The 23,006-nt window shown below is 42.7% G+C and overlaps 1 protein-coding gene across 1 annotated transcript in view; it reads right to left on the minus strand.

The window, feature by feature from the left end:
- The window catches only part of tfr1a (transferrin receptor 1a), a 111,714-nt gene that overhangs the window by 1,278 nt on the left and 87,430 nt on the right, over window positions 1-23,006 (minus strand). The window contains exons 16-18 of the mRNA XM_061891420.1: window positions 16,548-16,769; window positions 16,293-16,445; window positions 1-13,598 (exon numbers count right to left, since the gene is read on the minus strand). The exon at window positions 1-13,598 is cut by the window's left edge and continues 1,278 nt beyond it. Of these exons, the coding sequence (XP_061747404.1) occupies window positions 13,356-13,598; window positions 16,293-16,445; window positions 16,548-16,769 (618 nt within the window). The 3' untranslated portion in view covers window positions 1-13,355. The remainder of the gene's footprint in view (window positions 13,599-16,292; window positions 16,446-16,547; window positions 16,770-23,006) is intronic.

Genomic DNA, 23,006 nt, shown 5'->3' on the forward strand with positions numbered 1-23,006 from the left:
GGTAAACGGCGACGAATGGGGCCGGGGAATCCCCTTCTTACTGTGCGTAATTTATTCGAGACATAGCCCCGTTTCTGGGTGGGTCTCGCGTAAGAGGAAGAGAGGCTAGGAGTTAATAATTTGGCAATTTTAACATTTTAAGATAGTTGCCATCCGGCGAACCAAAGCGGAGAGTGCCACTGGAAATTTGTCATGTTTCATGTGTCAGGTAAACTAGGCCGTCTGAATCCCCTTCCTATTATACATATGGAAAAGGTCAATCACTGTTTGATTCGAGACATGGCCCCGTTCCTGGATGGATCTCGCGTAAGAGGAAGAGAGGGAGGGCTTAATTATTATGGCAATTTTAACATTTTAAGATAGTTGACATCCGGCGGGCCAAAGCAGAGAGTGCAACTGGCAATTTGTCACGTTTCACGTGTCGGGTAAACGGCGACAAATGTGGCCGTATGAACCCCCTTCCTACTGTGCCGATTTTATTCGAGACATAGCCCCGTTCCTGGGTGGATCTCGCGTAAGACGAAGAGCGCAACTAGCAATTTGTCACGTTTCATGTGTCAGGTAAACTAGGTTGTATGAATCCCCTCCTTATTGTATGTGTGGAAAAGGTCAATCACTGTTTCAAAACATAGCCCCCGTTTCTGGGTAGATCTCGCGTAAGAGGACGAGAGGGAGGGTTTATTAATTTGGTGATTTTAACTTCATAAGGGACAATCGGTAGAAAATGGATGGACGAAAGATAGTTGCTATCCGGCGGGCCAAAGCGGAGAGTGCAACTGGAAATTCGTCACGTGTCATGTGTCAGGTAAACTGGGCCGTATGAATCCCTTTTCTACTGTACGTACGGAAAAGGTCAATCACTGTTTGGTTCAAGACATCGCCCTTGTTCCTGGGTGGCTCTCGCGTAAGAGGAAGACTGCAACTGGCAATTTGTCACGTTTCGTGTGTCAGGTAAACTGGGCCGTTTGAATCCCCTTCCTACTGTACGTTTGAAAAAGGTCAATCACTGTTTGGTTCAAGACATGGCCCCCGTTCCTGGGTGGATCTCGCGTAAGAGGAAGACTGCAACTGGCAATTTGTCACGTTTCATGTGTCAGGTAAACTGGGCCGTATGAATCCCCTTCCTACTGTACGTTTGAAAAAGGTCAATCACTGTTTGGTTCGAGACATGGCCGCCCTTCCTGGGTGGATCCCGCGTAGGAGGAAGACTGCAACTGGCAATTTGTCACGTTTCGTGTGTCAGGTAAACTGGGGCGTATGAATCCCCTTCCTACTGTATGTATGGAAAAGGCTAATTACTGTTTGAGCCGAGACATGGCCAAAGTTCCCTGGGTGGATCTCGCGTAAGAGGAGGAGAGGGTGGGGGAGGGGTTAATAATTTGGCAATTTTAACATTTTAAGATAGTTGCCATCCTGCGGCTTGAACAGAGAGTGCAACTGGCAATTTGTCATGTTTCATGTGTCAGGTAAAGTAGCTTGTATGAATCCCCTCCTTATTGTATGTGTGGAAAAGGTCAATCACTGTTTGATTCAAAACATAGCCCCCGTTTCTGGGTGGATCTCGCGTAAGAGGACGAGAGGGAGGGTTTATTAATTTGGTGATTTTAACTTCATAAGGGACAATCGGTAGGAAATGGATGGACGAAAGATAGTTGCCATCCAGCGGGCCAAAGTGGAGAATGAAACCCGCAATTTGTCACGTTTCATGTGTCAGGTAAACTGGGCCGTATGAATCCCCTTCCTACTGTACGTTTGAAAAAGGTCAATCACTGTTTGATTCGAGACATGGCCGCCCTTCCTGGGTGGATCTCGCGTAAGAGGAAGACTGCAACTGGCAATTAGTCACGTTTCGTGTGTCAGGTAAACTGGGCCGTATGAATCCCCTTCCTACTGTATGTATGGAAAAGGCTAATTACTGTTTGATTCGAGACATGGCCAAAGTTCCCTGGGTGGATCTCGCGTAAGAGGAATTTTAACATTTTAAGATAGTTGCCATCCTGCGGCTTAAACAGAGAGCGCAACTGGCAATTCGTCACGTTTCATGTGTCAGGTAAACTGGGCCGTATGAATACCCTTTTCTACTGTACGTTTGAAAAAGGTCAATCACTGTTTGATTCGAGACATGGCCCCCGTTCCTGGTTGGATCTCGCGTAAGAGGAAGACTGCAACTGGCAATTTGTCACGTTTCGTGTGTCAGGTAAACTGGGCCGTATGAATCCCCTTCCTACTGTACGTTTGAAAAAGGTCAATCACTGTTTGATTCGAGACATAGCCGCCCTTCCTGGGTGGATCTCGCGTAAGAGGAAGACTGCAACTGGCAATTTGTCACGTTTCGTGTGTCAGGTAAACTGGGCCGTATGAATCCCCTTCCTACTGTATGTATGGAAAAGGTCAATTACTGTTTGATCCGAGACATGGCCAAAGTTCCCCGGGTGGATCTCGCGTAAGAGGAATTTTAACATTTTAAGATAGTTGCCATCCTGCGGCTTAAACAGAGAGTGCAACTGGCAATTCGTCACGTGTCATGTGTCAGGTAACCTGGGCTGTGTGAATACCCTTCCTACTGTACGTTTGAAAAAGGTCAATCACTGTTTGGTTCAAGACATCGCCCTTGTTCCTGGGTGGATCTCGCGTAAGAGGAAGACTGCAACTGGCAATTTGTCACGTTTCGTGTGTCAGGTAAACTGGGCCGTATGAATCCCCTTCCTACTGTACGTTTGAAAAAGGTCAATCACTGTTTGGTTCAAGACATCGCCCTTGTTCCTGGGTGGATCTCGCGTAAGAGGAAGACTGCAACTGGCAATTAGTCACGTTTCATGTGTCAGGTAAACTGGGCCGTATGAATACCCTTCCTACTGTACGTTTGAAAAAGGTCAATCACTGTTTGATTCGAGACATAGCCGCCCTTCCTGGGTGGATCTCGCGTAAGAGGAAGACTGCAACTGGCAATTTGTCACGTTTCGTGTGTCAGGTAAACTGGGCCGTATGAATCCCCTTCCTACTGTATGTATGGAAAAGGCTAATTACTGTTTGATCCGAGACATGGCCAAAGTTCCCTGGGTGGATCTCGCGTAAGAGGAAGACTGCAACTGGCAATTTGTCACGTTTCGTGTGTCAGGTAAACTGGGCCGTATGAATCCCCTTCCTACTGTACGTTTGAAAAAGGTCAATCACTGTTTCAAAACATAGCCCCCGTTTCTGGGTAGATCTCGCGTAAGAGGACGAGAGGGAGGGTTTATTAATTTGGTGATTTTAACTTCATAAGGGACAATCGGTAGAAAATGGATGGACGAAAGATAGTTGCTATCCGGCGGGCCAAAGCGGAGAGTGCAACTGGAAATTCGTCACGTGTCATGTGTCAGGTAAACTGGGCCGTATGAATCCCTTTTCTACTGTACGTACGGAAAAGGTCAATCACTGTTTGGTTCAAGACATCGCCCTTGTTCCTGGGTGGCTCTCGCGTAAGAGGAAGACTGCAACTGGCAATTTGTCACGTTTCGTGTGTCAGGTAAACTGGGCCGTTTGAATCCCCTTCCTACTGTACGTTTGAAAAAGGTCAATCACTGTTTGGTTCAAGACATCGCCCTTGTTCCTGGGTGGCTCTCGCGTAAGAGGAAGACTGCAACTGGCAATTTGTCACGTTTCGTGTGTCAGGTAAACTGGGCCGTTTGAATCCCCTTCCTACTGTACGTTTGAAAAAGGTCAATCACTGTTTGGTTCAAGACATGGCCCCCGTTCCTGGGTGGATCTCGCGTAAGAGGAAGACTGCAACTGGCAATTTGTCACGTTTCATGTGTCAGGTAAACTGGGCCGTATGAATCCCCTTCCTACTCTACGTTTGAAAAAGGTCAATCACTGTTTGGTTCGAGACATGGCCGCCCTTCCTGGGTGGATCCCGCGTAGGAGGAAGACTGCAACTGGCAATTTGTCACGTTTCGTGTGTCAGGTAAACTGGGGCGTATGAATCCCCTTCCTACTGTATGTATGGAAAAGGCTAATTACTGTTTGAGCCGAGACATGGCCAAAGTTCCCTGGGTGGATCTCGCGTAAGAGGAGGAGAGGGTGGGGGAGGGGTTAATAATTTGGCAATTTTAACATTTTAAGATAGTTGCCATCCTGCGGCTTGAACAGAGAGTGCAACTGGCAATTTGTCATGTTTCATGTGTCAGGTAAAGTAGCTTGTATGAATCCCCTCCTTATTGTATGTGTGGAAAAGGTCAATCACTGTTTGATTCAAAACATAGCCCCCGTTTCTGGGTGGATCTCGCGTAAGAGGACGAGAGGGAGGGTTTATTAATTTGGTGATTTTAACTTCATAAGGGACAATCGGTAGGAAATGGATGGACGAAAGATAGTTGCCATCCAGCGGGCCAAAGTGGAGAATGAAACCCGCAATTTGTCACGTTTCATGTGTCAGGTAAACTGGGCCGTATGAATCCCCTTCCTACTGTACGTTTGAAAAAGGTCAATCACTGTTTGATTCGAGACATGGCCGCCCTTCCTGGGTGGATCTCGCGTAAGAGGAAGACTGCAACTGGCAATTAGTCACGTTTCGTGTGTCAGGTAAACTGGGCCGTATGAATCCCCTTCCTACTGTATGTATGGAAAAGGCTAATTACTGTTTGATTCGAGACATGGCCAAAGTTCCCTGGGTGGATCTCGCGTAAGAGGAATTTTAACATTTTAAGATAGTTGCCATCCTGCGGCTTAAACAGAGAGCGCAACTGGCAATTCGTCACGTTTCATGTGTCAGGTAAACTGGGCCGTATGAATACCCTTTTCTACTGTACGTTTGAAAAAGGTCAATCACTGTTTGATTCGAGACATGGCCCCCGTTCCTGGGTGGATCTCGCGTAAGAGGAAGACTGCAACTGGCAATTTGTCACGTTTCGTGTGTCAGGTAAACTGGGCCGTATGAATCCCCTTCCTACTGTACGTTTGAAAAAGGTCAATCACTGTTTGATTCGAGACATAGCCGCCCTTCCTGGGTGGATCTCGCGTAAGAGGAAGACTGCAACTGGCAATTTGTCACGTTTCGTGTGTCAGGTAAACTGGGCCGTATGAATCCCCTTCCTACTGTATGTATGGAAAAGGTCAATTACTGTTTGATCCGAGACATGGCCAAAGTTCCCCGGGTGGATCTCGCGTAAGAGGAATTTTAACATTTTAAGATAGTTGCCATCCTGCGGCTTAAACAGAGAGTGCAACTGGCAATTCGTCACGTGTCATGTGTCAGGTAACCTGGGCTGTGTGAATACCCTTCCTACTGTACGTTTGAAAAAGGTCAATCACTGTTTGGTTCAAGACATCGCCCTTGTTCCTGGGTGGATCTCGCGTAAGAGGAAGACTGCAACTGGCAATTTGTCACGTTTCGTGTGTCAGGTAAACTGGGCCGTATGAATCCCCTTCCTACTGTACGTTTGAAAAAGGTCAATCACTGTTTGGTTCAAGACATCGCCCTTGTTCCTGGGTGGATCTCGCGTAAGAGGAAGACTGCAACTGGCAATTTGTCACGTTTCGTGTGTCAGGTAAACTGGGCCGTATGAATCCCCTTCCTACTGTACGTTTGAAAAAGGTCAATCACTGTTTGGTTCAAGACATCGCCCTTGTTCCTGGGTGGATCTCGCGTAAGAGGAAGACTGCAACTGGCAATTAGTCACGTTTCATGTGTCAGGTAAACTGGGCCGTATGAATACCCTTCCTACTGTACGTTTGAAAAAGGTCAATCACTGTTTGATTCGAGACATAGCCGCCCTTCCTGGGTGGATCTCGCGTAAGAGGAAGACTGCAACTGGCAATTTGTCACGTTTCGTGTGTCAGGTAAACTGGGCCGTATGAATCCCCTTCCTACTGTATGTATGGAAAAGGCTAATTACTGTTTGATCCGAGACATGGCCAAAGTTCCCTGGGTGGATCTCGCGTAAGAGGAAGACTGCAACTGGCAATTTGTCACGTTTCGTGTGTCAGGTAAACTGGGCCGTATGAATCCCCTTCCTACTGTACGTTTGAAAAAGGTCAATCACTGTTTGGTTCAAGACATGGCCCCCGTTCCTGGGTGGATCTCGCGTAGGAGGAAGACTGCAACTGGCAATTTGTCACGTTTCGTGTGTCAGGTAAACTGGGCCGTATGAATCCCCTTCCTACTGTACGTTTGAAAAAGGTCAATCACTGTTTGATTCGAGACATAGCCGCCCTTCCTGGGTGGATCTCGCGTAAGAGGAAGACTGCAACTGGCAATTTGTCACGTTTCGTGTGTCAGGTAAACTGGGCCGTATGAATCCCCTTCCTACTGTATGTATGGAAAAGGCTAATTACTGTTTGATCCGAGACATGGCCAAAGTTCCCTGGGTGGATCTCGCGTAAGAGGAATTTTAACATTTTAAGATAGTTGCCATCCTGCGGCTTAAACAGAGAGCGCAACTGGCAATTCGTCACGTTTCATGTGTCAGGTAAACTGGGTCGTATGAATCCCCTTCCTACTGTACGTTTGAAAAAGGTCAATCACTGTTTGATTCGAGACATGGCCGCCCTTCCTGGGTGGATCCCGCGTAGGAGGAAGACTGCAACTGGCAATTTGTCACGTTTCGTGTGTCAGGTAAACTGGGCCGTATGAATCCCCTTCCTACTGTACGTTTGAAAAAGGTCAATCACTGTTTGATTCGAGACATGGCCCCCCTTCCTGGGTGGATCCCGCGTAGGAGGAAGACTGCAACTGGCAATTTGTCACGTTTCGTGTGTCAGGTAAACTGGGCCGTATGAATACCCTTCCTACTGTACGTTTGAAAAAGGTCAATCACTGTTTGATTCGAGACATGGCCGCCCTTCCTGGGTGGATCTCGCGTAAGAGGAAGACTGCAACTGGCAATTTGTCACGTTTCGTGTGTCAGGTAAACTGGGGCGTATGAATCCCCTTCCTACTGTACGTTTGAAAAAGGCTAATTACTGTTTGATCCGAGACATGGCCAAAGTTCCCTGGGTGGATCTCGCGTAAGAGGAGGAGAGGGTGGGGGAGGGGTTAATAATTTGGCAATTTTAACATTTTAAGATAGTTGCCATCCTGCGACTTAAACAGAGAGTGCAACTGGCAATTTGTCATGTTTCATGTGTCAGGTAAACTAGCTTGTATGAATCCCCTCCTTATTGTATGTGTGGAAAAGGTCAATGACTGTTTGATTCAAAACATAGCCCCCGTTTCTGGGTGGATCTCGCGTAAGAGGACAAGAGGGAGGGTTTATTAATTTGGTGATTTTAACTTTATAAGGGACAATCGGTAGGAAATGGATGGACGAAAGATAGTTGCCAAAGTGGAGAATGAAACCCGCAATTCGTCACGTTTCATGTGTCAGGTAAACTGGGCCGTTTGAATCCCCTTCCTACTGTACGTTTGAAAAAGGTCAATCACTGTTTGATTCGAGACATGGCCCCCGTTCCTGGGTGGATCCCGCGTAGGAGGAAGACTGCAACTGGCAATTTGTCACGTTTCGTGTGTCAGGTAAACTGGGCCGTATGAATCCTCTTCCTACTGTATGTATGGAAAAGGCTAATTACTGTTTGATCCGAGACATGGCCAAAGTTCCCTGGGTGGATCTCGCGTAAGAGGAATTTTAACATTTTAAGATAGTTGCCATCCTGCGGCTTAAACAGAGAGCGCAACTGGCAATTCGTCACGTGTCATGTGTCAGGTAACCTGGGCTGTGTGAATCCCCTTCCTACTGTACGTTTGAAAAAGGTCAATCACTGTTTGATTCGAGACATGGCCGCCCTTCCTGGGTGGATCTCGCGTAGGAGGAAGACTGCAACTGGCAATTTGTCACGTTTCGTGTGTCAGGTAAACTGGGCCGTATGAATCCCCTTCCTACTGTATGTATGGAAAAGGCTAATTACTGTTTGATCCGAGACATGGCCAAAGTTCCCCGGGTGGATCTCGCGTAAGAGGAATTTTAACATTTTAAGATAGTTGCCATCCTGCGGCTTAAACAGAGAGTGCAACTGGCAATTCGTCACGTGTCATGTGTCAGGTAACCTGGGCTGTGTGAATCCCCTTCCTACTGTACGTATGACAAGGTCAATCACTGTTTGATTGGAGGCAAACGCAGCCATGCAGATCCCTCCTAAAAATAAAAATAAAAAGATGCTTCATAACTATGAGCGCAGAGAAAGTACTAAATAGTGTTATGTACAAAAAATTATGGGAAACACTGCTTCCGATAATACCAACATCCATCCCTACAGTGAAATATGGAGGGCACTGCCTCCGATACACACACTCACACACCGGTAGGCAAAAACTACCTTCTTGGTTCCCACGCTATGGGAGACGCTGCTCCCGATAACGCCTTGGAGAGGCGAAGCGTACGCGGCGACGTCGCCGAGCGATGACGTGCATCCAGTGTAAAAACTGTACTCAAGTGCATGTACGAGTACACTTCTTTTTTTTTTTTTAGCAGATGCTGCTTGTTGACATTTCGACAGTATAACTGTCATAATTATGGAAGGCACTGCTCCCGATAATTATACATTTTCTATAAAAAAAAAAAAAAGGCTATTTATAGTGAACGCTGCCACTGATAAATAAATATTACAATAAATAGTTTTCCGTTTCAGTGCCAACCTGGTAAAATACACGCTTGTTCTTTTATTATCATTTTGCAAAACCCGTGAAGCTGCCACGTTGTGTAAATTGTAAATAAAAACAATGATTTGTTCATCCTTTTCAACTTATATTCAATTGAATAGACTTGCAAAGACAAGATATTTAACATTTAAACTGGAAAAAATATTGCATTTTTTTTGGGGCAAATATTAGCTCATGTGGAACATGTTTCCAAAAAGCTGGCACAAGTGGCAAAAAAGACTGAGAAAGTTGAGGGAATGCTCATCAAACAGGTGAAGAGCCAAATTAGGTTAGGTAAAAAAACAACAAAAAAAAACCAGCTTCGATGAAATGCTCGGTCATTCACAAAGAAGGACGGGGGCGAGGGTCGCCACAGTGTGTATAGGATATCACCACATGGGCTCTGGAAACCTTCAGAAAACCACTGTCAGTAACTACAGTTGGTCGCTACATCTGTCAGTGCAAGTTAAAACTCTACTATGCCAAGCGAAAGTTATTTGTCAACAACACCCAGAAAAGGCTAATTGGAGACAGGCGGGTGCCATGGTTGGGTAAAAAAAAAAAAAAAAAAAAGCAGCTTCCATGAAATGCTCGGTCATTCACAAAGAAGAATGGGGAAAGAGTCACCGCTTTGTGAAAAAAATGTGTGAAGCAAATTGTTTAGGAACAACATTTCTCAACCAGATATTGCAAGGAATTTAGAAGGTTCAGATAATCTGGAGAAATCACTGCGTGTAAGCGATGATATTACGGACATCCGATACCTCAGGCGGCGCCACGTCAAAAAAGAGACGTCAGTGCGTAAAGGATATCACCACATGGGCTAGGGAAAGCTTCAGAAAACCACTGTCAGTAACTACAGTTGGGTGCTACATCTGTCAGTGCAAGTTAAAACTCTACTATGCCAAGCCAAAGATATTTATCAACAACATCCAGAATAGGCTAATTGGAGACAGGCGGGTGCCATGATTGGGTAAAGAAAAAAAAATTGCGGCTTCCATGAAATGCTCAGTCATTCACAAAGAAGGACGGGGCGACGGTTGCCGCTTTCTGAACAAATGCGTGAGCAAATTGATCAAGAACAATTCTCAACCAGCTATTGCAAGGAATTTAGGGATTTCACCATCATCAAAAGGTTCAGAAGATCTGGAGAAATCACTGCGTGTAAGCGATAATATTACGGACCTCCGATACCTCAGGCGGCACCAAGTCAAAAAAGACAGTGTGTAAAGGATATCACCACATGGGCTCAGGAAAACTTCATAAAACCACTGTCAGTAACTACAGTTGGTCGCTACATCTGTAACTGCAAGTTAAAACTCTACTAAGCCAAGCGAAAGTTATTTGTCAACAACACCCAGAATAGGCTAATTGGAGACAGGCGGGTGCTATGATTGGGTAAAGAAAAAAAAAGCAGCTTCCATGAAATGCTCAGTCATTCACAAAGAAGGACTGGGCGAGGGTTGCCGCTTTCTGAACAAATGCGTGAGCAAATTGATTAAGAACAACATTTCTCAACCGGCTATTGCAAGGAATTTAGGGATTTCACCATCATCAAAAGGTTCAGAGGATCTGGAGAAATCACTGCGCTTAAGCGATGATATTACGGACCTCCGATACCTCAGGCGGCGCCGTGTCAAAAAGCGACGTCAGTGTGTACAGGATATCACCACATAGGCTTGGGAAAACTTCAGAAAACCACTGTCAGTAACTACAGTTTGTAGCTACATCTGTAAGTGCAAGTTAAAACTCTACTATGCCAAGCGAAAGTTATTTATCAACAACACCCAGAAACGCCGCCGGCTTCGCTTGCTTGAAAAAAAATATAGTTTCCAAGTTGGAACATTAAATATCTTGTCTTTGCAGTCTATTCAATTGAATATAAGTCGGAAAGGATTTGCAAATCATTGTATTCTGTTTTTATTTACGAATTTAAACAACGTGCCAACTTCACTGGTTTTGTATTATATCATTAATTGTGCTTAACGATGCGTTATTCAAGCAAATTGCCAGGTTTTGCACCAATCCCCATTTGTGTTTGGCATTTTCGCGATTGGATTTTGCAGGAATTGCAAGTAAACTGTAATAGCACCAATTAGGTTTAATTAGTAAGTACCGCACATTTGTGAAAACACTGAATAAATCGCTAAGGTGAAAAAGGTGCCGTCTTTAATTAAAGAGTCACGTCACCTGGTATGTGTAATTAATTGTATTATTATTATTATCCTAATTCAGTCCCTCCAGCATTTTGCAGGCTTTTTGTGTACGTCACTTTTTTTTTTTAAATATAATAATATTGAACAAACTCGTCTTTTTAAGAATTTTAAATCACTATTTTAAGCGTTCCTTACGACAAAAAAATTGAAAATCGGCCAAAAAATGTCCGTTTCTCAGCTGTATGGACTCAGTTGTAATACCCTTTTCCACCACACGTGGTAGTAATGACAATATCAAACAAACTGGCGATAAAGATGAGAAGTTTCTTAAAAATAAAACCTCTAAAAGCATAGTTGGCCACATGCGTGGACAGCACCTTTTAGCTCTTATTTCCAAAATTGTGTACACTACTGAATCGGGGTCTTGTGGCCACTTATGTGGACACTTATACTGCCATCTGGTGGTGTCGGAAGAGCATAACATACAATGGAATTTGGGGGGGGGGAAACATGTAAAAATAAGATTTAGCATGTCACTAAACATGAAGTACACATTTGTGTACTTATGGACTAAGTACATCATATTAAGAGGATTCTTAGATTTTATTCTAATTGGGGTCCAATTAGCCCGAATAGCAAAGAGAAAAATTTTAAAAAGGCCCTGCGATGAGGTGGCAACTAGTCCAAGGTGTACACCGCCTTCCGCTGAGATAGGCACCAGCGTCCCCCGCGACCCCAAAGGGAATAAGCGGTAGAAAATGGATGGATGGATATTAAAAAAAGCATGTAAACAACAGCTTGGGCCTTAATAGGTTAAATTAAGCGCCAAAATTATGATTAAAGTGTTGAATTTGTACTTTCATTTGCACTTTAATTTTATCGACAGTTTAGTTCAACATATTTATTTATTAATTAGTTTATTTTAAGCACAATATAATTGTATATAAATGTATTGTTTCTAAGTTATATTTACGAGTCTTTTCTTATGCCATTTTTTTTTTTTTATTAGTGGGGCGGTGTAGCTCGGTTGGTATAATGGCGAAGCCAGAAACTTGAGGGTTCCAGGTTCGATTCCCCACTTCCGTCATCCTAGTCACTGCACTTGTGTCCTTGGGCAAGACACTTTACCCACCCACACTGTTTTAAATGCAACCTAGATATTGGCTTTCACCATGTCAAGCGCTAGTCACTAGAGAAAAGCGCTATATAAATATAATTGACCACTTATTCTTCTAGTCCGCCTGACCTAAGCCTAAAGTTTATGTGTTAAATACATAATAATTTAAGGTTTTATGTCTTTTGCATTATTGAATATGATTAAAATCGGGATTCGGTGTGAACATTTCAATTGGGCCCCGGGCCCCTATGTCGTGGGAAAAATAGGCCCCAAGGTCAAAATGGTTAAGAACCCATTTTTTGGAACCAGGTAGACCTAAAAGTAGACTCCGCCTTCCGCCCGACTGTAGCTGAGATAGGCACCGGCGCCCCCCGCGACCCCAAAGGGAATAAGCGGTAGAAAATGGATGGATGGAAATTTTTAAAAAAGCATGTAAACAACAGCTTGGGCCTTAATAGGTTAAATTAAGCGCCAAAATTATGATTAAAGTGTTGAATTTGTACTTTCATTTGCACTTTAATTTTATCGACAGTTTAGTTCAACATATTTATTTATTAATTAGTTTATTTTAAGCACAATATAATTGTATATAAATGTATTGTTTCTAAGTTATATTTACGAGTCTTTTCTTATGCCATTTTTTTTTTTTTATTAGTGGGGCGGTGTAGCTCGGTTGGTATAATGGCGAAGCCAGAAACTTGAGGGTTCCAGGTTCGATTCCCCACTTCCGTCATCCTAGTCACTGCCGTTGTGTCCTTGGGCAAGACACTTTACCCACCCACACTGTTTTAAATGCAACTTAGATTTTGGATTTCACCATTTCAAGCGCTATATAAATATAATTGACTTCACTTATTTTTCTAGTCCGCCTAACCTAAGCCTAAAGTTTATGAATAAAAATGTAAGGTTTTATGTCTTATGCATGTTAGATATAATTATTAAATATGATTAAAATCAGGATTCGGTGTTAACATTCGAGTGGGCCCCGGGCCCCTATGTAGTGGAAAAAATAGACCCAAAGGTCAAAATGGTTAAGAATCCATTTTTTGGAACCAGGCAGACCTAAAAGTAGACACTAGATGGCAGTACAAGTACACTCAGAGCTCATTGAGAAATGACTACTGTTTTAAATAGTCATTATTAGTAATATAAATAATTTATTATAAATACAGTAAGACATTATCCGAGTATGTTTTATGCTTAAAAAAAAGGGTTATCCGTCTTATTGTTTAACGCAGGTTAAAAAGCATTTGGGAACATTTAAGAGTGATTTATAGTTTTTGTTGTTAAAATGAGGGATTATAATAATATAATTTGTGATCAATAAAGACTTTTTACACCTTGTTAGTTTCTGCTCGGTTGCTGAATTGGCGCCATCGCAAATTCCTGAAGGGACTGAGTATTAGTGTACTTTATATATTTTATTACCGCAGTCAGGACTGTCTTTTTTTTTTTACTTTTTTTTTTTTTACATGTCGTCATCATACGGCCAGATGTCCCCGGCCAGTGCCTTGGCACAGCCCTGAATTGTCCAGGTTGCTAAGGCAAACTGGTTACGGAACTCATCTGTGGTGTCCTGCGGGCGGTCAGTTCTTAGGGCGTCCAGGTGACTGGACAGCCCTTTGAGCGTGTGCGGACCGGAGCCCAGGAGAATGTGGCGGAAAGGACTTTCTTTGGCAGACACGTACGCCGACAGGAAGTTCCTCTCCACCTAAAGACAGAGCAGGAAGACAGGATACGATTTTTAAATGGATTTTCTTCTCCCACACACATGAAGACAATGGTGCTGTTTGTGTATGTTTTACCCCTTCTGACCAAAGACAGCAAAAGCCTAAGTGTCTTTAATCCTATAAGATTGTTTTGTGCTATATTTTATATATAGCATGTGAGTGTGAATGTTGTCTGTCTATCTGTGTTGGCCCTGCGATGAGGTGGCGACTTGTCCAGGGTGTACCCCGCCTTCCGCCCGACTGTAGCTGAGATAGGCGCCAGCGCCCCCCGCGACCCCAAAAGGGAATAGGCGGTAGAAAATGGATATATATATATATATATACAAACCCCGTTTCCATATGAGTTGGGAAATTGTGTTAGATCCATCCATCCATCCATCCATCATCTTCCGCTTATCCGAGGTCGGGTCGCGGGGGCAACAGCCTAAGCAGGGAAACCCAGACTTCCCTCTCCCCAGCCACTTCGTCTAGCTCTTCCTGGGGGATCCCGAGGCGTTCCCAGGCCAGCCGGGAGACATAGTCTTCCCAACGTGTCCTGGGTCTTCCCCGTGACCTTCTACCGGCTGGACGTGCCCTAAACACCTCCCTAGGGAGGCGTTCGGGTGGCATCCTGACCAGATGCCCGAACCACCTCATCTGGCTCCTCTCCATGTGGAGGAGCAGCGGCTTTACTTTGAGTTCCTCCCGGATGGCAGAGCTTCTCACCCTATCTCTAAGGGAGAGACCTGGAAACTCATTTGGGCCGCTTGTACCCGTGATCTTATCCTTTCGGTCATGACCCAGAGCTCATGACCATAGGTGAGGATGGGAACGTAGATCGACCGGTAAATTGAGAGCTTTGCCTTCCGGCTCAGCTCCTTCTTCACCACAACGGATCGATACAACGTCCGCATTACTGAAGACGCCGCACCGATCCGCCTGTCGATCTCACGATCCACTCTTCCCTCACTCGTGAACAAGACTCCTAGGTACTTGAACTCCTCCACTTGGGGCAGGGTCTCCTCCCCAACCCGGAGATGGCACTCCACCCTTTTCCGGGCGAGAACCATGGACTCGGACTTGGAGGTGCTGATTCTCATTCCGGTCGCTTCACACTCGGCTGCGAACCGATCCAGTGAGAGCTGAAGATCCCGGTCAGATGAAGCCATCAGGACCACATCATCTGCAAAAAGCAGAGACCTAATCTGATCTAATGTGTTAGATGTAAATATAAACGGAATACAATGATTTGCAAATCATTTTCAACATATTTTCAACATGTTTGATGTTCAAACTGATAAACTTTTTTTTTTCGTGCAAATAATCATTAACTTTAGAATTTGACGCCAGTAACACGTGACAAAGAAATTGGGAAAGGTGGCAATAGATACTGATAAAGTTGAGGAATACTCATCAAATGCTTATTTGGAACATCCCACAGGTGTGCAGGCTAATTGGGGACAGGTGGGTGCCATGATTGGGTATAAAAACAGCTTCCCAAAAAATGCTCAGTCTTTCACAAGAAAGGATGGGGCGAGGTACACCCCTTTGTCCACAACTGCGTGAGCAAATAGTCAAACAGTTTAAGAACAACGTTGCTCAAAGTGCAATTGCAAGAAATTTTGGGATTTCAACACCTACGCTCCATAATATCATCAAAAGGTTCAGAGAATCCGGAGAAATCACTCCACGTAAGCGGCATGGCCAGAAACCAACATTCGATCCCTCAGACGGCACTGTATCAAAAACCGACATCAATCTCTAAAGGATATCACCGCATGGGCTCAGGAACACTTCAGAAAACCACTGTCACTAAATACAGTTCATTGTTACATCTGTAAGTGCAAGTTAAAGCTCTACTATGCAAAGCGAAAGCCATTTATCAACAACATCCAGAAATGCCACCGGCTTCTGTGGGCCCGAGATCATCGAAGATGGACTGATGCAAAGTGGAAAAGTGTTCTGTGGTCTGACGAGTCCACATTTCAAATTGTTTGTGGAAATATTCGACATTGTATCATCCGGACCAAAGGGGAAGCGAACCATGCAGACTGTTCTTGACGCAAAGTTGAAAATCCAGCATCTGTGATGGTATGGGGGTGCATTAGTGCCCAAGGCATGGGTAACTTACACATCTGTGAAGGCACCCTTAATGCTGAAAGGTACATACAGGTTTTGGAGCAACATATTCTAAGTTAATTATCATTTGCAAAAAAAAAAAGTTTATGAGTTTGAACATCAAATATGTTGTCTTTGCAGTGCATTCAACTGAATATGGGTTGAAAAGGATTTGCAAATCATTGTATTCCGTTTATATTTACATCTAACACAATTTCCCAACTCATGGAAACGGGGTTTGTACATCAACTATGTTTTATTTTAATTTTATTTTTTTAATACTTTAGTTTAGGCGGCGGTTCTTTGTTGTTAAGGCAGCCGCCTTAACAACAAAACGCTGCGGGAACCCCCGGTGTAATGTTGCAGCGGCCCAAAATATTAAATCTACCTATAAAAAACAAGGCAAAGATTTTTTTTGCTATGGTATCACACCACGTACTTACCATAGAGCTCAAATGCCGGATTTTTTTTTTGTCCCTACATGCAGGGATTTGTTTGAAACAACTAAAAAAAAACAACCTCTCAGGATTTAGAACTTTTAAGGGTTTGTTCAAACACAAAGCTCAGCCGAGACGTACCGACATGATGCGGTCGTTGTAGATGCGGCACATCTCCACGTCGCCCAGGTCGCTGTTTTGAATATCGTTCATCAGGTTACGGGCAGCTCGGCTGTAGGAGCCGGCGGCCGAGAACAACCACTGCATGGACATGGGGAGGATATTCGGCTGCATCTGCGGGACACTTGGGGTCAGTTCTGTTGTTACCAAGTCACGGATGTGACAGGAAATGCTGGAACTCCACCAAACAAAAACGTTAAAAAAAAAATCACCTACCCTCCGAACAGTATCCACTTTCCCGTTGATCTGAATGACTTGAGAGCGAATAACCTTCTCGTACTTCAACAGGTCCATGGGCAGCAGGTGGTCATGGACCAGCCTCAGCGCCATGTGACCCGCAAACTTGGCAGCTGCTTCCGCCAGCTTGACATGCTGATTGGACGTGGCGGAAATCAGATTTTCTTGGGTGTCCTGTGACGTGCCGAAGTGTGGATAGTCCTAGGGAGAAGGTGGAAGATACAGTACATACCATAATAAGCAAGAAAGATTCACCAGGATAGGTTTGCGGTATGCTACAGATACCAGTGTTTCCCACAGAAACTTGTTTGTGGTGGTGAAAGACACCAGACCTAATAATGCAAATGAGCTAAAGGCCGCGTTTGAAGCATCCTGGGCATCCATAACACTTCAGCTGATTGCCTCCATGCAGTAATCCGTGCAAAAGGATTCCCAACCAATGACTGAGTGCATTAATTGACATTTTCAAATGTTTGATATTGTTTTGCTGTTATAAATCTTGGTTTTTATTCGGTCTGAGGAAATATTCTAATATTTTGAGATAGGGTTTTTGAGTTTTCTTAAGCTGTATGCCATAATCGGCAATAATACAATAATAAAAAGTTCGCAATATTTCAGTTGACATATAATGAATCCAGAATTGTATGACATTTTCATATTTTTAGTTGCCTTACAGAAAATAAAGGACTTTATCACAATATTCAAATTTTCTGAGACAGTCCTTTATGCGCTGCAAAAAGTCAGAGTTCAAAAACAAGAAAAAAAACTAAGTTAGGCGTATTTTATTTGAACTAAGCAAAATTATCGGCCAATAGAATAACAAAATTCGGCTAATAAGAATAGTCTTACTAATAATAACTGTACTACTATATGAGTACGTTTTTTCTATAGTTTCATTGAAAATAAAACCGCTAAATCCATTTGGCTAGCATCTGTTTTAATTAGGAGACACAATTGTGACAAAGTCATGATTTTTTCATGCTTGAAAAAAGAAATTATTATTTAAAAAAAGTCTGTGATTAGATGTTGACTTGTCCAGGGTGTACATCGCCTTCCGCCCGATTGTAGCTGAGATAGGCGCCAGCGCCCCCCGCGACCCCAAAAGGGAATAAGCGGTAGGAAATGGATGGATGGAATTGTGACAAAGTCATGATTTTTTTCATGCTTGAAAAAAGAAATTGTTTAAAAAAAGTCTGTGATGAGGTGTTGACTTGTCCAGGGTGTACGCCGCCTTCCGCCCGATTGTAGCTGAGATAGGCGCCAGCAACCCCAAAAGGGAATAAGAGGTAGGAAATGGATGGATGGAATCGTGACAGTCATTAATTTTTTCATGCTTGAAAAAAGATATTATTAATTTTAAAAAGTCTGCGATGAGGTGTTGACTTGTCCAGGGTGTACATCGCCTTCCGCCCGATTGTAGCTGAGATAGGCGCCAGCGCCCCCCGCGACCCCAAAAGGGAATAAGCGGTAGGAAATGGATGGATGGAATTGTGACAAAGTCATGATTTTTTTCATGCTTGAAAAAAGAAATTGTTTAAAAAAAGTCTGTGATGAGGTGTTGACTTGTCCAGGGTGTACGCCGCCTTCCGCCCGATTGTAGCTGAGATAGGCGCCAGCGACCCCCCGTGACCCCAAAAGGGAATAAGCGGTAGAAAATGGATGGATGGAATTGTGACAAAGTCATGATTTTTTTCATGCTTGAAAAAAGAAATTATTATTTTAAAAAAAGTCTGCGATGAGGTGTTGACTTGTCCAGGGTGTACACCGCCTTCCGCCCGATTGTAGCTGAGATAGGCGGCAGTGCTCCCCGCGACCCCAAAAGGGAATAAGCGGTAGGAAATGGATGGATGGAATTGTGACAAAGTCATAAATTTTTTCATGCTTGAAAAAAGAAATTATTATTTTAAAAAAGTCTGCGATGAGGTGTTGACTTGTCCAGGGTGTACGCCGCCTTCCGCCCGATTGTAGCTGAGATAGGCGCCAGCAACCCCAAAAGGGAATAAGAGGTAGAAAATGGATGGATGGAATCGTGACAAAGTCATTAATTTTTTCATGCTTGAAAAAAGATATTTAAAAAAAGTCTGCGATGAGGTGTTGACTTGTCCAGGGTGTACGCCGCCTTCCGCCCGATTGTAGCTGAGATAGGCGCCAGCGACCCCCCGTGACCCCAAAAGGGAATAAGCGGTAGAAAATGGATGGATGGAATTGTGACAGTCATGATTTCTTTCAAGCTTGAAAAAAGAAATTATTATTTTAAAAAAGTCTGCGATGAGGTGTTGACTTGTCCAGGGTGTACGCCGCCTTCCGCCCGATTGTAGCTGAGATAGGCACCAGCAACCCCAAAAGGGAATAAGAGGTAGAAAATGGATGGATGGAATCGTGACAAAGTCATTAATTTTTTCATGCTTGAAAAAAGATATTATTTTTAAAAAGTCTGCGATGAGGTGTTGACTTGTCCAGGGTGTACGCCGCCTTCCGCCCGATTGTAGCTGAGATAGGCACCAGCGCCCCCCGCGACCCCAAAAGGGAATAAGCGGTAGGAAATGGATGGATGGAATCGTGACAAAGTCATTAATTTTTTCATGCTTGAAAAAAGATATTATTTTTAAAAAGTCTGCGATGAGGTGTTGACTTGTCCAGGGTGTACGCTGCCTTCCACCCTATTGTAGCTGAGATAGGCGCCAGCGCCCCCCGCGACCCCAAAAGGGAATAAGCGGTAGAAAATGGATGGAATTGTGACAAAGTCATGATTTTTTTCATGCTTGAAAAAAGAAATTATTATTTTTAAAAAGTCTGCGATGAGGTGTTGACTTGTCCAGGGTGTACACCGCCTTCCGCCCGATAGTAGCTGAGATAGGCGCCAGCGCCCCCCGCGACCCCAAAAGGGAATAAGCGGTAGAAAATGGATGGAATTGTGACAAAGTCATGATTTTTTTCATGCTTGAAAAAAGAAATTATTACTTAAAAAAAGTCTGCGATGAGGTGTTGACTTGTCCAGGGTGTACGCCGCCTTCCGCCCGATTGTAGCTGAGATAGGCGCCAGCGGCCCCCCGCGACCCCAAAAGGGAATAAGGGAATGTGTCTGGGTGCCGGTGTATCTTTTTTTAGGGAACACTAATACAAAACCTCACAATAATAACTGATTGAATGCAAAGAACGTTATGACAAACCGCTTTAAAAAACGTAATGGAATTTTACATTTTTCTATGAAGGCTAAAACACTGAATATTGACAAAATATGGACATCATGCCCCCCTTTCCACGGACCCATTTTAAGATCGAGTGTAACGCAACAAAAATGCAACAAACAGTGAAATATGAACGCGAAGGGTACAAAATAAACCCACCTACAATCTGATATATCACTAAGCTTTAGAACTTTGTTGTGAAAATCTCCTTCCGCGTCTGTGGAAACGCTTCCCGCCCACACTGCTTGGTGCCTCGTCTGAGCTGCTGTGACAAAGATGACCATAGTAACTAATTAGATGACCATAGTAACTACAAACCCCGTTTCCATATGAGTTGGGAAATTGTGTTAGATGTAAATATAAACGGAATACAAGGATTTGCAAATCATTTTCAACCCATATTCAGTTGAATATGCTACAAAGACAACATATTTCATGTTCAAACTCATAAAACTTTTTTTTTGTGCAAATAATCATTAACTTTAGAATTTGATGCCAGCAACACGTGACAAAGAAGTTGGGAAAGGTGGCAATAAATACTGATAAAGTTGAGGAATGCTCATCAAACACTTATTTGGAACATCCCACAGGTGTGCAGGCTAATTGGGAACAGGTGGGTGCCATGATTGGGTATAAAAACAGCTTCCCAAAAAATGCTCAGTCTTTCACAAGAAAGGATGGGGCGAGGTACACCCCTTTGTCCACAACTGCGTGAGCAAATAGTCAAACAGTTTAAGAACAACGTTTCTCAAAGTGCAATTGCAAGAAATTTAGGGATTTCAACATCTACGCTCCATAATATCATCAAAAGGTTCAGAGAATCTGGAGAAATAACTCCACGTAAGCGGCATGGCCGGAAACCAACATTGAATGACCGTGACCTTCCATCCCTCAGACGGCACTGTATCAAAAACCGACATCAATCTCTAAAGGATATCACCACATGGGCTCAGGAACACTTCAGAAAACCACTGTCACTAAATACAGTTGGTCGCTACATCTGTAAGTGCAAGTTAAAGCTCTACTATGCAAAGCGAAAGTCATTGATCAACAACATCCAGAAACGCTGCCGGCTTCTGTGGGCCCGAGATCATCGAAGATGGACTTATGCAAGGTGGAAAAGTGTTCTGTGGTCTGACGAGTCCACATTTCAAATTGTTTTTGGAAATATTCGACATCGTGGGGGAGCGAACCATCCAGACTGTTATCGACGCAAAGTTCAAAAGCCAGCATGTGTGATGGTATGGGGGTGCATTAGTGCACAAGGCATGGGTAACTTACACATCTGTGAAGACACCATTAATGCTGAAAGGTACATACAGGTTTTGGAACAACATATGCGGTCTTTTTCATGGACGCCCCTGCTTATTTCAGCAAGACAATGCCAAGCCACATCCAGCACGTGTTACAACAGCGTGGTTTTGTAAAAAAAAAAGAGTGCGAGTACTTTCCTGGCCCGCCTGCAGTCCAGACATGTCTCCCATGGTAAATGTGTGGTGCATTATGAAGCGTAAAATACGACAGCGGAGACCCCGGACTGTTAAACGACTGAAGCTCTACATAAAACAAGAATGGGAAAGAATTCCACTTTCAAAACTTCAACAATTAGTTTCCTCAGTTCCCAAACGTTTATTGAGTGTTGTTAAAAGAAAAGGTGATGTAACACAGTGGTGAACATGCCCTTTCCCAACTACTTTGTCACGTGTTGCAGCCATGAAATTCTAAGTTAATTATTATTTGCAAAAAAAAAATAAAGTTCATGAGTTTGAACATCAAATATGTTGTCTTTGTAGCATATTCAACTGAGTATGGACTGAAAAGGATTTGCAAATCATTGTATTCTGTTTATATTTACATCTAACACAATTTCCCAACTCATACGGAAACGGGGTTTGTATATCTAAAGACAAATTGTTATGTTCTTGTTAGTCATAAGTGGTGTGTATTAAGATCCGATTAGGAGTCTGATTTGCATGCTAACCAGTCTTTCACTCTTAACGCGTACCAGCTTGGGTATTCAACATTCCTCTTTACCGAACCAAAGGCTCTGTAAATAAAAAACAACATGCATACATTTACCAGGACACCTACAGCAGGGGTCAGCAACCTTTTTGAAACCAAGAGCTACTTGTTGGGTACTGATTAATGCCAAGGGCTACCAGTTTGATACACACTTAAATACATTTCCAGAAATAGCCAATTTGCTCAATTTACCTTTAATAAATAAATCTATATATATAAAAAAATTGGGTATTTCTGTCCGGCATTCCGTCGTACATCTTTTTTGTAGAGAATAAATGATGAAAAAAACACTTAATTGAACGGTTTAAAAGAGGAGAAAACACCAAAAAAATGAAAATAAAATTTTGAAACATAGTTTATCTTCAATTTCGACTCTTTAAAATTCAAAATTCAACTGAAAAAATGAAGAGAAAAACTAGCTAATTCGAACATTTTTGAAAAAATTTAAAAAAATAATTCATGGAACATCATTAGTAATTTTTCCTGATTAAGATTAATTTTAGAATTTTGATGACATGTTTTAAATAGGTTAAAATCCAATTTGCACTTTGTTAGAATATATAACAAATTGGACCAAGCTATATTGCTAACAAAGACAAATCCTTATTTCTTCTAGATTTTCCAGAACAAAAATTTTAAAAGAAATTCAAAAGACTTTGAAATAACATTTAAATTTGATTCTACAGATTTTCTAGATTTGCCAGAATAATTTTCCGGAATTTTAATCATAAGTTTGAAGAAATATTTCACAAATATTCTTTGTCCAAACAGAAGCTAAAATGAAGAATTAAATTAAAATGTATTTATCATTCTTTACAATAAAAAAAAAATACTTAGATTTAAATTGTCAGGAAAGAAGAGGAAGGAATTTAAAAGGTAATGTTTAAAAATCCTAAAATCATTTTTAAGGGTTGTATTTTTTCTCTAAAATTGTCTTTCTGAAAGTTATAAGAAGCAAAGTGAAAAAGTAAATGAATTTATTTAAACAAGTGAAGACCAAGTCTTTAAAATATTTTCTTGGATTTTCAAATTCTATTTGAGTTTTGTCTCTCTTAAAATTAAAAATGTCGAGCAAAGCGAGACCAGCTTGCTAGTAAATAAATACAATTAAAAAAATAGAGGCAGCTCACTGGTAAGTGCTGCTATTTGAGCTATTTTTAGAACAGGCCAGCGGGTCTTTCTGAAAGTTATAAGAAGCAAAGTAAAAAAATAAATGAATTTATTTAAA

This window comes from Nerophis ophidion, linkage group LG28 (genome assembly GCF_033978795.1).
Source record: "Nerophis ophidion isolate RoL-2023_Sa linkage group LG28, RoL_Noph_v1.0, whole genome shotgun sequence".
NCBI lineage: Eukaryota > Metazoa > Chordata > Actinopteri > Syngnathiformes > Syngnathidae > Nerophis > Nerophis ophidion.